Source organism: Sebastes umbrosus, chromosome 10, assembly GCF_015220745.1.
Source record: "Sebastes umbrosus isolate fSebUmb1 chromosome 10, fSebUmb1.pri, whole genome shotgun sequence".
Lineage (NCBI taxonomy): Eukaryota > Metazoa > Chordata > Actinopteri > Perciformes > Sebastidae > Sebastes > Sebastes umbrosus.
Window position 1 is genome coordinate 12,534,113 of NC_051278.1, and position 16,818 is coordinate 12,550,930.

At 38.4% G+C, this 16,818-nt stretch overlaps 2 protein-coding genes across 3 annotated transcripts in view; both read left to right on the forward strand.

Annotated features, from left to right (window-relative positions):
• LOC119495947 (sorbin and SH3 domain-containing protein 1) overlaps positions 1 to 16,818 on the forward strand; it is a 94,291-nt gene that overhangs the window by 29,076 nt on the left and 48,397 nt on the right. The window lies entirely within an intron of this gene.
• Positions 867 to 16,564, forward strand: pik3ap1 (phosphoinositide-3-kinase adaptor protein 1). Of its 2 annotated transcripts, none has more exons than XM_037782891.1 (17): positions 867 to 1,302; positions 2,137 to 2,562; positions 4,045 to 4,289; positions 5,338 to 5,488; positions 5,585 to 5,727; positions 5,817 to 5,949; positions 6,181 to 6,377; positions 6,487 to 6,664; positions 7,468 to 7,530; positions 7,637 to 7,900; positions 8,005 to 8,061; positions 9,990 to 10,183; positions 10,287 to 10,356; positions 10,564 to 10,740; positions 11,978 to 12,039; positions 13,202 to 13,299; positions 14,624 to 15,650. In XM_037782891.1, exons 1-17 carry the CDS (start codon positions 1,272 to 1,274, stop codon positions 14,739 to 14,741), a joined length of 2,607 nt encoding a protein of 868 aa, XP_037638819.1. In that variant the 5' UTR covers positions 867 to 1,271; the 3' UTR covers positions 14,742 to 15,650. The 2 variants fall into 2 exon arrangements, with proteins under 2 accessions (XP_037638819.1, XP_037638818.1); XM_037782890.1 differs by having other exon boundaries at positions 875 to 1,302; positions 14,621 to 16,564.

The window sequence follows — 16,818 nt, forward strand, 5'->3', positions numbered from 1 at the left end:
TGTGTGATCATTTTCAGTCAGCATTTGAGCACATAAATAACTCTGTACTAAATATCGAATCATAATAATAAAACAGACATTATTACAAGTTCTATCCTAAACATGTATACAGCATGAAGCCAAAAAATACACCCTCACTGTCAATGCTGAGTGTAGCTGCGTACATGCAGTATTATATGTACGTATGCATAAGCTTTACAATGACCCAGAAACAGTGTACCAGCACGTTTAAAGTTTTATTGCTTATAAAAGTAGAGATATGTAAGTTTAACATTAACTTTTATAACAACACATCTGTGGTAGCAGAGTTTTTAGGTGCAGCTAATATGATCAGGGTGATACTGTTTAGAGATACGCATGTTTATTTGAGAGATAATCTGTAGAGTGAAACTCTCCAGACTCACCGCACCTTGTTAAGGAAGTGAAAATACGGAAGAAGCATGGGTCTCACACAACAGGTGAACTAGTGTGTGTGTGTGGGGGTGTATGTGTGTGTGTGTGTTCTTGTATAGCTACCTTTGTGAGGACCAATTTGAGTTTTAGACCTTCAGAGTGAGGACATTTTTGGAAAGTGAGGACATTTTAGCCGGTCCTCATTGGACAGACCTTCAAAGGCCTGTTTGAGGGTTCAAACTTGGTTTTAAGGTCCAGGTTAGAATTAGTCTTAGGTTTAGGTTAGGGTTAGTGTAAGGGTTGGGGTCAGGCATTTAGTTGTGATGGTTAAGGTTAAGGTAAGGGGCTTGGGAATGCATTATGTCAATAAGTGTCCTCACAAAGATAGAAGTACACGGCTGTGTGTGTGTGTGTGTGTGTGTGTGTGTGTGTGTGTGTGTGTGTGTTACCTACATAGAACACTTTGTATTAATCTGTTTTCTACATCAACGTCTCAAAGTTCAACCCAGTAACTCAGCTGGCTGCCCCTTTTTATTTATTAAACCCTTCTTTTGAATTCTTTCACTTTTGCCGTGAATATCTACAAATGACTAATGACAAACAGCAATGTGTAATCGCAGACATGTTGCACGACATGACACCGCTGCGGTGCATTTTCTCACTTCTTCAACTGTTTCAGGAAGTGGGGCAGTGTCACCAAAATCAGGAAACTGAGTGTTGCTATTTATACAACTGAGCAAAGGGCTACAGCTGGTGAAAGCTAATGTAGTCTCAGTTGAAGAGGAATTGAGCTTCGGTAAACTTGAGAAACCAAAAGGATATACGGTGGATTTGAGCAAATGATGTTTCTTGTTGGGTGATTTTGAGGCTTCACGACCATGGAGGAACCCGTCTCAAGTGTTAAATCAGGTAAATACGACCTATCTTCTACAGTATAACTGTCTTTTTGGTCAGTTTCACGTGGTGAAACTATACCCAAAAGCTGTAGAGCTTTTTACACAATATTTATTACTCTTTTAGAATGTTTTATCTATTCTTTTAAATATATGTGTTTATTTAATTGAACTTTATTTAACTGAAGTTTCATTGACAATTCTTCTCAGAGCTTAAAAAAAGAGGAAGCTAGCATCTTAGCCTTCCTGTAAGGTTAAATTAATATGTCGGTCATTATTTTGAATTTCCCATACGTCTAAATTTGAACCATGTTATCGCTCCATTAAGAAACAGATGGCGAGTCTCTCTGCCCTGTCATTAGGAGCGGACTGAGATCAAGGTGAAATAGTCGTGTTGGGTTTCTCTCCCAGTTAGCATGTACAGAGGTGAACTTGACCTGATTAAACACTGTAATGAGTCAAACAAAATTACTCTGACCAGTGTTGACACGGTGCAATGTTTGCACAACGCCTTGTTGGCCCGGCGCTGAAATATCAAACAAATCGGACATTCATTCTCCAACCACAGTCACCTTGACGTTTCACCGCCGGACAGCTGGTATGTTGTGGGAGCATTTCCACGACAAACATTACCTCCTGCAACATGGAGAGCAACACATAATGTCCCCAGTGTTGCATCATTAGTATAATGTTTGAGGTGATTACAGGATTGTGATTCATTTCACGTGGTCAGGCTGGATCAGCAGCGTTTAAGGAACTAATGATTAATATTTTCCAGTTTTATGCTTTGGTGGGGCAATTTTGAGTCTGTTTGCACTGTGCATACTAATCACACTGTTCTGTTTTTCAGCTAAATCTGAATCACATTCAGTACACGAGACGTTGATTCTGCACTCAGCCGAGGCGCAGGAATGGGCATCATATTTGCATCAGATCTTGAAATCCTCCAGAAAATTCCGCAAAAGGTCTATTTTGATGTACGCGGTCGAGCCAGCCGATCAGCTCCACGGATATGACTTTGAACGTTTCCAGAGCTGCAGGTGCGTTGTGCTGCTCCTCACGGGAGTGATCCTGGAAATGCTCAGTGACCCCGAACTGCAGGGATCGCTTCAGAGACTCCTTCATCCTCCACACAGAGTGGTGGCGCTGCTGTGCGGCGTGTCAGAGGATGACGTGCCGACTGAGTGCTTCGAAGACTGGCCGAGATGGAGAAAGCTCTACGCTGACGACGACCCTGCTCTCTACGTTTCCACCATTTTGGAGTCCATTGCTGACAGTACGCAAAACTAACCGCACTTAATTATTTATTTTTTTTGCCTTTAAAGACCTCACACTTTTGTGGTGTATTATTATAGCTGTATTTATGTAGCTTTTTCTCAAAATATTACAGCTATTTAAAATTCAGATAAGCTGCTTAAGCTGTCAGTTCACCCCAAAAAAACCAAAAAGACACGTTCTCTCACTTGCCTATTTACCGATACATTAGGGGGTATAACGATACAGCGATCTGTATCAATATATCTATTCATTGATCCAATATCATCGATAAAAAGTGAAAACATTGATGCATATCGTCATCTTTAAGATACATCTTTATTTTTAAATTCTTAACTGATAAAAAACATTTGCACTTAAACATGAGAAATGTGAACAACCAGTGATATAAATCATAATTCAGTTGCTTTTTTTGAGTTGATATAAAAGTAACTGATTGTGTTAAATATATATGAAATATGATATCATCGATCGTAGGCCCCTGAATTGAATTGGATTGAAATCGTATCATTGCAGACACTGTGATATCGGCAAATATCATATCGTGTGAAACTTGTGATTTACACCCCTACGATTCATGTGGTAAAGTTTTGAGATATCGAACTCTGCTCCACTCCAATGGAAGTAAATTAATTTCCATACTGTATCTGATGGTCAAGATCTGACAAGAAAGGTTTGAACAAAACTCATTAGCATCTTGCCTTTCCAGAGACAACAACAATGTCCTGGTTAATCACATTAATCCACAGAACCAGCTGTTTTCACTTGAACTGATTTTTGACGGAGGAATAGTCCTTGTGAAAACTGTTCACACTGTGTTCAAACTGTGTTTTATCAAATGTTTTGAACAGCACACATGAAATTCCACTCACCTACATTGTCTTAAAGTGATAGTTTGGGTGTTTTGAAGTGGAGTTGTATGAGGCACACTTATCCATAGTCAGCGTATTATCTACAGTAGATGACTGAAAGTGAAACTCATCTATGCTCGCCTCAAAGCCTCCGTCGACAAAAACAGTATAGACACATTTCACTTTCATTTCAGTTCCCTGTCAGAAAATATTCTAAATGTAGTGGACACATAAACGGATATCGATTTTATTTTAGGTGAGCCTTTCTTTTAGGTGGCTAAAATATGTTTAGCTGCTGGCCCCGTCCACAGCAGTACATTGCTTTGCTCCTCCTGTCTGTTTCTTGATGCTGGGAGCGTGCCGACCGTCATTTACTGTAGGTAATACAATGACTATAGATACCTCATATAACCTCACTTTAAAACTTCCCCTTTAAGGTGGTTGGCAGAAGTTTCAGAGGTGGATACCACAAACTTCAGCATTTAAAACAAACCATCAGCAGAGAAAATGTATTTTTTGTGTGTGAACTGAGACTTCAGCCCTCACTGAATAATTGAAGCATGCAGAATATTTAGGTGACTATAGAAGGGATTGAGTTTTGATAATAATGTCTTTGTTTTTTTATTCAAAAGGCAGACAAGTGGAGGCTGAATATAAGAGAGAAGCTGTAGCTGCAGCAGAGTTGCACATGACAGCAGCCTCTCCAACTGAAAGTCCCACCACTGATGAAACAGAGGAATTGGTGTCAGCAGAGCAACAAGAAACTGTCCTGGAGGATGAAGAAGCGGTGAGCGCGGGGAATTCAGCAAGTGAGGAACTTAGTACGCCCACGCACCTCACCTGTCTCACCGTTCAACCAAACAGAGTTCTGTGTGGGGTAAGACTGAAGTAATTACATAATAAAAATAACGAAGATAATATTAGTATGGATCAGAGCTGCTTCCAAGATGATACTATGTGTAACGAGTGTGTTATTCAACTTTATTTCACACTTTTTCTTAATTTAAAGGTGCTCTTGATAACATTGATAACATTCAGCTACTAGATGTCACATCCTCCCTCCCCCGTTCCACTGCATTCCCTTCACAACAAATGGTTGCCAGTTTGTCGCACAACCAGCGTAGTGACACTCAGACAGACAGTTATGTCAAGTGATGAGTCTTTCGTGGCGGAGTAATGAATTCGTTTTGCAACATGTAGCTATAGGCCTACATTAGGTGTGTGTGTGTGCGACTGTTATTTTTCTCATTTCGAAAATCTAACCAGTGACAACACATTAGTTAAGGTTGTATGGACTATGGTTGCTGGTTGTTATTGTTGGGTTTGTTTAAATATGCCGAATTGTAATTTTATGGGTTATTGTTGTTCGGATGATTAAGCTAAGGCAGCTAATATGTGCCAACGTCAGTTGTCACTTGTTGCCACGGTAAATATTCACTTATTCTGCAGCCTGATGGAGACACCTGTGTCAAACGCAACCATTTGTCTGTTTTTTACACACTAACTGGCAACTTGATCACGTGATACCAACGTTGTTTTACTATTGGCTCACAAGCCTTTTTAGAAGTGGGAACCAAACGTCAGATATCTTCCACAGAGATAAACAAACATTCATTTTGGACCCGTCAGTATTTTGAAAATGATTCATTCACAATCATATTTTCTTTTAGGAAAAACTATACTTTTATTCGGCACCTTTCTAAAAGCTCCGTGGATGTATTATTTTGTATTATTATTATTCGTCTACATAAAAATGTTATCAGTAAGACCTTTAATTGTGTGAGACAGGATTGAGTGCATTGCAGAAATATTTAGCATTTGCATTATGTTAGTGCTGTTGATTGAAGCAGAAGAGTTTGTAGTGGTTTCAATACTAATGAACTATTATTGTCCGTAATTCGTTCTATTGTCCCTTTTTTTTTAAGGAACGGGAGAGACTTTTTATCATTTTCACACATAGTACACAAGTAGACGATCAGTCGGCACCAGTGGTGGAGTTTTCATCTGAAAATGTAGATGCAAAAAGAGTCCCAGGCACTGTGGAGAATGAATACACTATAAGTGTTATTACACCTGGTAAGTCATGTGACCTTACACTGTTTTTTCAGTGTTGATGGCAATATCTTGAAACCTTCAATCTGAACTCACTATATTTTCTTTTTTTCCTACTAGATATGCCTGCTGGAGTGGTATCACTCACCATGTACACTGACCAGCACTCTGTCAGCTTGAGGCCTGTTACATTTTATACCAACATGGGAGAAGTCAGTCGGTGTCTTGAAAAGGCTGCTGATCCTGTTAACTTCATCTGCCAGGTGAGTCATTACGTCGTACAGTAAACAGTATTGTTTTGCTAATGTTGTTTGCTCTCCATGTTGTGTAAGTCATTTTTTTGTACTTTCAGGCCTTCAGCTTGACGTCCAATGCGACTGAATCACTGGACAAAATGCTAACTGACTCGTTAAAATCCAGACTGCCTGCAACTAGTCTTCAGCTGTTTGGAATCAGACAGATTGAAGAAGACAATATGGCGGCATGTGAGTACAACACAACACTGATTTCTTGTTTGATTTCTTGCTTTCCACAAGTAAGTTGGGGGCAGATGTGCTGTTGTTGCGGATGTGTCACAAGAACATATCTGGAAGCATTTGAAAGCATATTTGATCCACATCTGCAAGGCCTGTTTAACCTCAAAGAGTAAAAGCAGCTTTTAAGAGTCAGCATACAGTCGTACGAATGATTTTATCTGATTGCTATTTGTCCTTCAGATCAGCGTAGTGAGGAGCTTCCCACGCTGCTCCACTTTGCTGCTAAGTACGGCCTGAAGAAGCTGACCACCATTCTCCTTCAGTGTCCCGGGGCTCTGCAGGCTTACAGCGTGATGAACAAGTCTGGAGACTACCCAAACACGCTGGCAGAGAAGAGTGGCTTCTCTGATCTCAGACAGTTCATGGATGAATTTGTTGTAAGTCCAGCGATGAAAGCTTAGTTTTGGGATATTTTTCTCCTGACGGTCAGGTTGTCGTATCTTTATACTCAGTGTCTGCCCGTCTCTTGTGTTCAAACTAATCTAGGAGACAGCAGACATGCTCAAGTCTCACATTGAGGGCTCCATCAACACAGAGGAGAGTGCAGAGGTGTATGAGATGATGTCAGCTTCCTCTCAAGACATCATGATGAAGTACTCGGGATGCTCAGAGGACATATATGAGTCAATGCTGGGGATTGACCCTGAATGTGCAGAGGACCTATGTAAGATGATTTTATTGATTGATCCTAACAATGGCGACTAAAAAACGCATGGTTAAAAGAATAGTTTGGGTGTTTTGAAGTGGGGTTGTATGAGGTACTTATCCATAGTCGGTGCATTACCAACAGTAGACGGCGGTCAGCATGACCCCAGTTTGGAGAAGCAGACAGGAGTTACCGCACAGAACCAAAGCAATGTACTGCTGTGGACGGGGCCGGCAGCAAAACTTATTTTAGCAACCTAAAAGAAAAGCTCACCTAAAAAAAATCTGTATCAGATGAAGTGTACGCTATATTTACAATATTTTCAGCGCTTTACCTTGCCGTGAGACTGCCCTTTCAGACGGGGAACTGAAGCCGTTGTATGTTCTCTCCAAAGCCACCAGACTCCATTGAAAAAAACTGTAATTTTACCTCGCAGAACACGGAAATTGCTGGTCTACCGCTGCCTCAATCGGTTAGTTTTTAGTACAAAAACACTATAACACAAAAAAACTAACCAATTGAGGCAGCAGTAGACCAGAAACTCTTGTGTTCTGTGAGGTAAAATTACAGTTTTTTTCAATAGAGTCTGGTTGATTTGATGAGAGCATAGATGACGGCTTCAGTTCCCTATCGGAAACATAGACTGTATAGCTGTCTCACAGCAAGGTAAACTCCTGTCTACTTCTCCAAACTGGGAGTGTACTGTCCATCATCTACTGTAGATAATACACTGACTATGGATGAGTACCTCATACAACCCCACTTCAAAACGCCTGAACTACCCCTTTATACTGATGCTGATGATTTGTTTGTTTTTTCAGATGAGTCGATGAATGCTGTAGACGAGAACCCAGAGGAAGTTATGCTTAGGAAGTTCTTCCAAGGTATACATTTGAATAACTGAAGTAATGACCTTAAATAGCAACATTTATAATATAGTACAGTACATATAATATAGTATGGGTAAAGCAGTTACGTTGTGTCCTTCAGCAAAACCACACGCCAGTGAAGACCCGGACAACAATGACCACCCTAAAAGTGAGGAAGAGGAAAAGAACAATCATAGTGACTTAGATCTAATTGAAGAAGAGGAGGATCCATACAACCTCTGCCCAGAGGATATCTATGATACCGTGGATGAAAACGGCATCTATAAATCAGAAATCCTGAATCGTCCACCAGCCCCCATCCCCAGACCAGAGTCCGTATCTGAGCCTGAAAGGCCTGAAAGGCCTGAGACCTACATCTCTAGAGGTATTCAACAGTCTCTCTTTCTTTCCCCCAAACGTTCCCTTTACACATCAGATTTCATAAAGCTGCTCTCCATGCAAAAACAGATAACTCAATATTTCTGACAGTATTTTCAGATAAAGCACCATCCCAGAGTGAAACGATGGACGTAGGATATCTTGCAGGTAAAGCACAGTTTAAATGATTGAGAATAACACTGATAATCTTTATTTTTTTAAGTCTGTTTTTTCATCATTTACATTTCAACTTGATAAGACCATAACTCTTAATAATCTAGCGTTCAACTTCAGTATGGAAGGAGCCAAACATGATTTGTTTGATCTTGTAAAATACTGAAAAGGTTAATGGATCAGGCCTTTACTACATACAAGCTGTTACTTCACAAAGCTTTAGTTGATTCTCAATTTAGTAAACTCTACCTATGATATTCTAACAACACCAAGTTGATGCAGTACTTCAGTGTGCTTGTTCATGTATGGAAAACACAATCTTTAAATCTTAACTATCTAATCAGTGGTGGAATGTAAGTAAGTATTTATTCAAGTACTGTACTTAAGTACACATTTGAGGTATTTGTACTTTACTTGAGTATTTCTATTTGATGCTACTTTCGTCTTCTACTCCACTACATCTCAGAAGTAATTATTGTACTTTTTAATCACCCGATTCAACCGTTTTCACTGAATGAAACATTACGTTTTGAACTCAAACAAAAGGGCTTCTTTAGGTTTAGGCAACAAAACCACTTAATTAAGTTAAGGGAAAAACAACATCGTGTTTTGGCTTAAAATAACTATGTTTCAAAAGTGAAAGACAACTACACGTTGTTGGTTTCACACAGGATGCAAACCTCGATCTCCTGGATGAAAGTCCTGTGTTATCTCTCCCCCCATATAGAGTTTCACGCTTTCTATACTCACTTCCGCTTTTGCTCCTTTCTTAATAACTACCATACATAGAGGTGGCTGTTGCCTTCTTTCGGTAATCGACTATGTGAATAGACAATAAAACCTAATATTGAGTGTAGCCGGGCCCTATTGACCCACATCTACAGTATGTGGCTTATAACCACTGTTAACGCCTATTTAATGGCCTGATAACCTGATAGTCTAGTTCACTCTTTTACTCCACTACATTTATTTGACAGCTTTAGTTACTGGTTACTTTGCAGATTTAGATTATTAACTCAAAATATAAAGTTATTATAAGTTAAGCTACCTATCAGTCTATAAAGTAATTTAAATTAACCCCACCTTTACCAGCTGCTACATTAAAGTGATGAACACATTAATACATCAAAAACTATAAATCCAGTAATATAATATATATGATTCTGAAATGACCTCCATAATGAGAACTTTTACTTTTGGTACGTTAAGTACATTTTGATACTAATTACTTTTGTACTTTTACTTAAGTAAAATGTTCCTCCACCACTGTATCAAATCACCCATGCATGTTAACATTTCAGTGATTTAAACTTCTTGCTTGCTAAACTTCTAGCAGTGGACAGTTTTGCCTGCATGAGACCATTCTGCCGATTTAGTATTTAAGTTTTTCAATATCTTTAATTGTGCTTGTGTCTTATTTGGATCACCACCTCATTTCTCATAGACGGTGAATGAAAATAAAATGTTGCCTTTTGCATTTGCTGTGCAACTAAAGTAAGAGAGGAGATAGTCCATGTTATGAACACTAACTTTAAGAAATGTCAGTCAGCGGAATTACCCTTTAGGTTCTAAGGTCAAACTGCATGGTTTCGTTAGCCACTATACATTATATACGATACTGTAGTTATCTTGGTAGACTAGTCAGGCTTGTTTTTGACATTTGAATATGCCATTTTGTTAACCTTTCCTCAGATACCCAACAGACCTGATCAAAAAGATTTTTACATACTGTGCTCCACACATCAGTGCTCTGTGACTCTGCCTCTTGAACCAATGAGCTCAGTTCCAGTCATCACATCAGCTTTCCACATGAAACAGACTTTTAGTTCTGCTTTACATTGTTTTTTCTAGTTAGGCATGAAATAATGCAAAGTGGAAAACTTCACCATGTTTGATTACTCCTCTGTTTTCTACCCATCCAGTTCGGCCTGTGTCGGACCCCCCCTCTCCTTCTTATGACCCCTACGCTGGGATGAAGACACCTGGACAGAGACAGCTCATATCTCTGCAGGAGAGGGTGAAGGTGGGGGAAATTACTGTGGAAGAGGCCGTCCAAGAGTTCAAAGCCTGGCAGTTTGACCATGAGCGGAGGTCCAGCTCCATACGTTATCAGCAGGTAGATCAACTTTACAGACTTTATGATCTGTCCGGTGCTGATTAGTGGTCAAGAAATGGATCTAACGTGTTGTGTGTGCCGTTTTGTTTTGTTTTTTCTTCAGGAAAATCTGAAGAGATTACGAGACAGCATCACCAGACGTCACAAAGAGAGAGAGAAGTCAGGAAAGCATGGTAGAATAATTTATTATTTGAATATTTATTTGATTTATTATGAATCAAATGGCTCTAATGCAGCTTTAATATAAATCTCCACAATGAACTGACTATAAGCATATTTTACAGTGGTAAACTGATTAATTAATGAGCAGCACACAGCGGAAAATCACATCCTGTTGTTTTAGGAAATGCTAATATTTGATGTGGTCTCTCACCTATTAGATTTTGAGATAAGTGCTCCGCTGCAGAGGAACTTGTACTGGGGCTCCAGTGTGACGTTAGAGTGTTCAGTGTACGAGTCGGCGCCCAGAGTGACGGCTCCTCCTGTTCCTCCTCCTCCAGTGCCTCAGGTCATCCAGAGAGGCGGCTGGAAGACAGGCAGCACCTCCAGCACATCTAGTGAGTCCTCACGATTTAGAGCAAATCTGCTCCCTGAAATACTCTTATATTGGCCCGTATTGCATTTTAAAAGCTTGAGTTATCTCAAATTTCATTTTTATACTTATAGAGAGATATACAACAATCCCTCTCTTACAGTTTAGCTAATAAAAAAACAGATTACTGTTTGACAAACTAGGGTTCTTTGTTAAAGACACACTTTTGGCGAGTGATCTGACAGCCTCATATCAGAGAGTTAACTAATCCTTAACAGCCACTGCATGTTTAAAGGGGACATGTCTTGAAAAACTCACTTTTTCAGTGCTTGTGCACATACATTTGTGTATCTAGAGTGTCTACCAACCAACAAAACTGAAATAAGACAACCAAGTCAGTCGTTTGTGGGCTGCCTGGATCAGAAAACATGTGATTCAACAAGCCATTCAGATTTGGCTCCCCTTCCTACACATGCAGGCTCATTAGAATATATCGCCCACAGCTTGAGAACTACCTTCGCAAAGGTGTACCATACTTTCCAATCAGAGCAGACCGGGCTTTTTCAGGAGAGGGGCTTAAAGAGACAGGTGCTAAAATGAAGCGCTTCAGACAGAGGGTGAATACAGGTATATTCAGACACAGTATAAGAAGAATAATGTGTTTTTTAAACATTTAAGCATGTAAACATGTTCTAGCAGAAACCCAAAATACAAGTATGAACCTGAAAATGAGCATGATATGTCCCCTTTAAGTTATATTGTTTGTTCTTTTAGGGTTGTTTGTTGTTTATGTTGTTTTCAAGCGAGCTGGACATTGAACTGTTCTTTAGTATGAATCTAGGTCGTATGTACGTATGTTTTATGAAGGAACTGTCAGTTTAATTTCCTATATTTTGTATAATTTTTTTTTAATTTTTACAAAAACTTGCTTAAAACTAAAATAACAATATCAGAAAATTGCTTATAAATATGCTTTTTAAATGCACTGATATGTTGACAAAGTTTGAAGAATTTGCTTGCAGCCTCATGATTCTCATTCTCACAGATGTCTTCCGTCTGTTCTTTGTTTAATCTCGCTGTGGTTGCTCATACTTCTCCCTGCAGACATGTTGTTCAACTATAACGTCTTTGTTGTGAGACTCAAAAACATATTTGGTGAGGTGGTCTACGGTATTATTCACCACAAGCATTAACCTTGCTGAAACTTAGAAATCACATGTCTACTTCCCACATTAACCTGTTTTATTTTTTCTGTTCATCAGGTACTGAGAGCAACAGACTCAGCACCTTCAGCTACAGTAGCGGGACAGAGCCTGACTTTGAGGTGAGCCCGAATCAACAACAAAAGCAAACAACAATCTTCACACACACTTCTTTAACATCAGAAAGTGTTACATTCGCTATGACAGGCCTTTATTGCTCCCTTCACTTTCTCTTGTGCTTGTTCTCTTGCTGCGCATGTCTGTCCTCTGCACTAGTAACATGCACTACATGACAACATGTGCAACAGAGAGTCTAGTGTTCAGCTTAATTCTGTAGTCACTGGCTATTTCAGTTCTTCAGTTCCTAAAATACGCACAAGTGCAGATCTACTTATAGTGCAAGACCCACGTTTTTTTTTTCTTGTGAAATCATTGAAGCTTAACACGGAATGCTCAATGGTTCCTCAGAAATCACCAGGCATCAGAATAATCAGAAAGGTGACGTATTTCTGCAGATTTCAACTTTTTGAAACCGCTACTCATATTGTAAGAGTCTTATATCTAATGAAGTTAGATAGGCCTGAAACCAACATCTATTTTCTTTTTTGATTAATCAACTAATTATTTGGTTTATAACATGTCATCAAAATGTCCCTAATGCCCGAGGTCATATCTTCAATCTGCTCATTTTGTCCAACAGTTTAATACCCAAAGATTTTCAGTTTTCTGTCACACAAGTAGAGCTGCAACGATTAATCGATTAGTTGTCAACCATTAAATTAATCAACAACTATTTTGATAATTGATTAACCGGTTTGAATATTTTTTTAAGAAAGAAAAGTCTAAATTCTCTGCTTCCAGCTTCTTAAATGTGTATATTTTCTGGTTTCTTTACTCCTCTATGACAGTAAACTGAATATCTTTGAGTTGTGGACATAGCAAGACATTTGAGGACGTCATCTTTGGCTTTGGGAAATGCTGATCGACATTTTTTCAGATCAAACAACTAATCGATTAATCGAAAAAATAACCGAGAGATTAATTGACAAGTTACAGCCCTACACAAGATCAAGAAGTGCAACAAATCCTCGCAACTGAGAAGCTAGAACTAGAGAGCGATTTACTTCAACTATTTATTGATTATCAGAAAAGTTGTGGATTAATTTTTCGTTGATTAATTGGCTAATTGTTTTACTGTAGCTGTAAAGGTGGAGCGTTGTGGGATGTTGGGTCAAAATGTGTTTTATGTGTCGTCACATTTAATCTTTTCTTTTCCTTCAAAAGGACTCGATAGAAAATGTCCCTCCTCCGCCACGACCTCCACGGCCTGAAGCTGCATCCCTCACCGCTGCACCCAGGATTCCTCCACGGATCCCAGAAAGGTCAGTTAAAAGACCAATGATTGAGTTTGCTGATGTTACAATACTGTACTGAACAATATAGTTCAATATATTAAACGATACGATATGACAACGTGGTAATGCCTAATAGAAATCTAATAGAAGTGTAAGAGTGTGACAGAAACAGAGAGAGAGACCACTAGAGAATCTACAGACGGTGATGAGTGAGACGAGATGAAGAGGAAATGCTCACCCACCAATGATTCACAACTGTGCATTAGGGAGGAAGCCAAAGTGAGAAAGCGATGAAGGCACTGATGTTGCGTAAATGTATAAATATCTACACAGAGGTGAGAGAGTACACACTGAGAACCTTTGAAAAATGAATGTGACTCTAAAAGTGGTGTGATTGTTAACTATAACTGCACTGGATTCCTGTAACTTTGAGATACTCTGATGACCTTAAATGATAGAGGTCTTATCTCTTTAAGAGGTAATGTGGGTAACAGTGCAATGTGTTTTACAGAAATACTAGGTATAAACTCTGATACACCGTTAGTTTGTTCAGCTGTTGAACATATAATATTTATCATAATAGATCATCTTTCTTTCTTGTTTGTGCATGAAGAATCTTACTAGTTTGTGAACAGCAAGTCTCTAAACCTATTATAACTAAGTAATATTTCTAAAACAAATGTCATAATAACGAAAAAAAACGTATGAACAAACACCTACAGTCCACCATGGCAAGAATGTAGTGTGAGATCGAGGAGTACACGTGTTCTGTACGTTTTTGGTGAGACCGTGTGGATGAACTTGTGAGATCAGCTGAAAGTAAACATTTACGCTTCAAAAATCATAATTTCATTTGTGAAGATTATCTTGCTGAACAAAATGTGTAACGTTTGTTTGCCACAGAGTTTATTTTCTACAATAATCCAAAACCCAATAGATAAAATCCCATTGTCTTTTTGTCGAGGGAACCCAGGCTGATGCTAACTTCCGGGTTGGCCGACAAAAATACGTCATCCCTGCACCACTCTATTGTGATCACAATCATACAGATTTATTTAACAGATGAATAATCAACCAAAGATTTAGTCAACTTCACCCCAAAGTTTGAATTTCTGGGATAAATAAATATCACAGTATATGGTATGAAACAGTTTCAAAGTCTGGATGTATCTGCTGCTGCTGCTGTTTTTTCTATGATAATCATCACAAATTGAAGGTCACATTTTACTTTGCTTTAAATAAAAACAACATGAAACCATCAAGCCACAGTAAGAGACATTTAACATAGTTATATTTACAGCTGCATGCATCAGAGTTGATGACCTTACAGCACTGTGTCTGTTTCTAGTAGGGTGCCAGATAAGATGCTGCAAGAGCGCTACATATCCTGCCCAACTCGAGCACTTCCTCAAAGACCTACTCAGAGGACCACAAACTCAGCACCTCCAGTACCCCGCCGCCTGCGGTGATCCACACGTCTACTTTTTGCTGGGTTTAGTTTCCAAAGTTACGAGTAAGAGGGATGGAGGAGTTGAAAAGACAGTGTGTTCCTCTGTAAGCAACCATCAGCATTTATGAATACATCCAGAGAGAGTTTTTTGTTTTGTGTTTTTTTGCTTTTATTAATTGTATGTATCAGTATCCCTAATAATAATATTTCATTGTGTGTGTGTGTCTGTGTGTGGGTGAGTGAGTGTATATGTTGTGGCATGTTTGAACTGTAATAACCCTGGAACATGATTTTACTGTGGCAATTGTAAAGTATAATAACAAAACATATTATGGTATTTTAATTATTTTCGTTCTGGGTGTTAAGTTTAATGTGTTGGGGGGGGAGGGGATATTTGTTTTTTAATTGAAATCTTAATTATGATATTTAAACAGTTCACCAGAGAGATTCCTTTTCATAAGTATGCTTGTACTTAATTGCAAGTTGTTTATTGCATTATATTGTACTTATTTTACCTCATATATCGATATTTGCATGTTTCTTAAACGTGAAGAATTCATGCATGGATGATCAAATAACCTTTAGGAAGTTAGTTTTGTTGTACATCAGACTTTATGTTACTTTTGAATTTCATAATGAAATATAAAAATATGTGCCTTTTATACACTTAAATGTGTTCTTATTTTAATTGGCTCCTTTACAAGCAATTTATTTCTTGTGCAATATAAGGTTTGGTCACTTGATGGCGCTCCATATTCTCTGTTTGGATTCCAATAACATTTTTTTCCATGTATGTGGAAACTTTTTCCAAGGAAATTTTTTTAAGCAAGCAGCAGTTTAATGAAATTACAAATGACTTCACTGTATTGAATATAAATTAATCCTGACCCCCAAAACTGTCTCCTGTAAAGTTCTGGAAGGAGAGAGACATGTACAAAGTCTGAGAGAGTGTAGCCAGACAAGATTTCTGGTCAAAACTTTCAAAGTAAAATCATTACTGATAAATACACAGCAACAAATTGAAAGAATGTTTTAATTATTATTTTATCATTCACTGCATTTATTTGTGGCTTACAACCCTATGCTTATGTTTGGTGTAAAAGGTGTTAAATCATGTATTTATGAATGAATGAAAAAACAAGATAATGTCTGTCTTTATTCAATATTACAGTTTTCCAGATGGTGTGTTTTTTTTTGTTTTTGTTTTTAAATGAATAAGATGACTATGCATTGACTGCTTTAGGTGAAAAGGTGGAAGCTTTCATACGCATGTAACGGCTCTTTGTTTCTTTGTATTCTTTGGCAACCAAAAGTGTGTTTCCAGTGACCTGTGTCTTCTAAAATGTGACAGAGGTCATCATCATTACTCCTCTGAATGTTACATGTTCTTAACTGACAAGAATTTATGAAGCAAAAAAATACTCCATAGCAAGTTAATATTCATCAGTGGAGGCATTTTAATCATGAGGAATTGAAGCATGACTAGGACCTGCACTGAATTAAATCTCATTTAATATAGATATTTCTGTCAGGCGTATTTGTTGCTTAATATTGTACAAATGAAATCCTGCAAAATCTTTCAACATGGTCGATATTCAGTTTAGTAGGCTGTATTTTGATGCATCCGTTAAGACCCAGACTGGCAAATACATTGAAGTATTTTAACCAAAGCCAAAAGCATGTGTTTTGGAAATCTAAAAAAAAACATGTATTTGCTTTAAGCTGTGCTTATCAATATTTTTTTGTAATGGTTAGAGGTGTCATTCATTTTGATAAACCCTTGGAGAATTATCTCCAGGCTGTTGTTTATAATCCTGTTGTGAGTTCCATTGTGTAAATAAAAGACTGTAATTCCCCTCAGCTCTACCGAGCATTTTAGCATCTATTAGCTCATTGTTTTGGTTTTATGGGCCTCAACTTAACTGTTTTGGTTCAGTCTTACTGTTCCTATCAACCATATAATGTGCCTAGCGACCACCATGGCAACCACAGATCGACAAAGTGAGCAACTAGCTAGCTAGAAAACAGTGGAACATTTAGCAGCTAAAATTTTTCTCAAGGGTTGATGCTTGATGGCGACAAAAGACGAGCTCGTA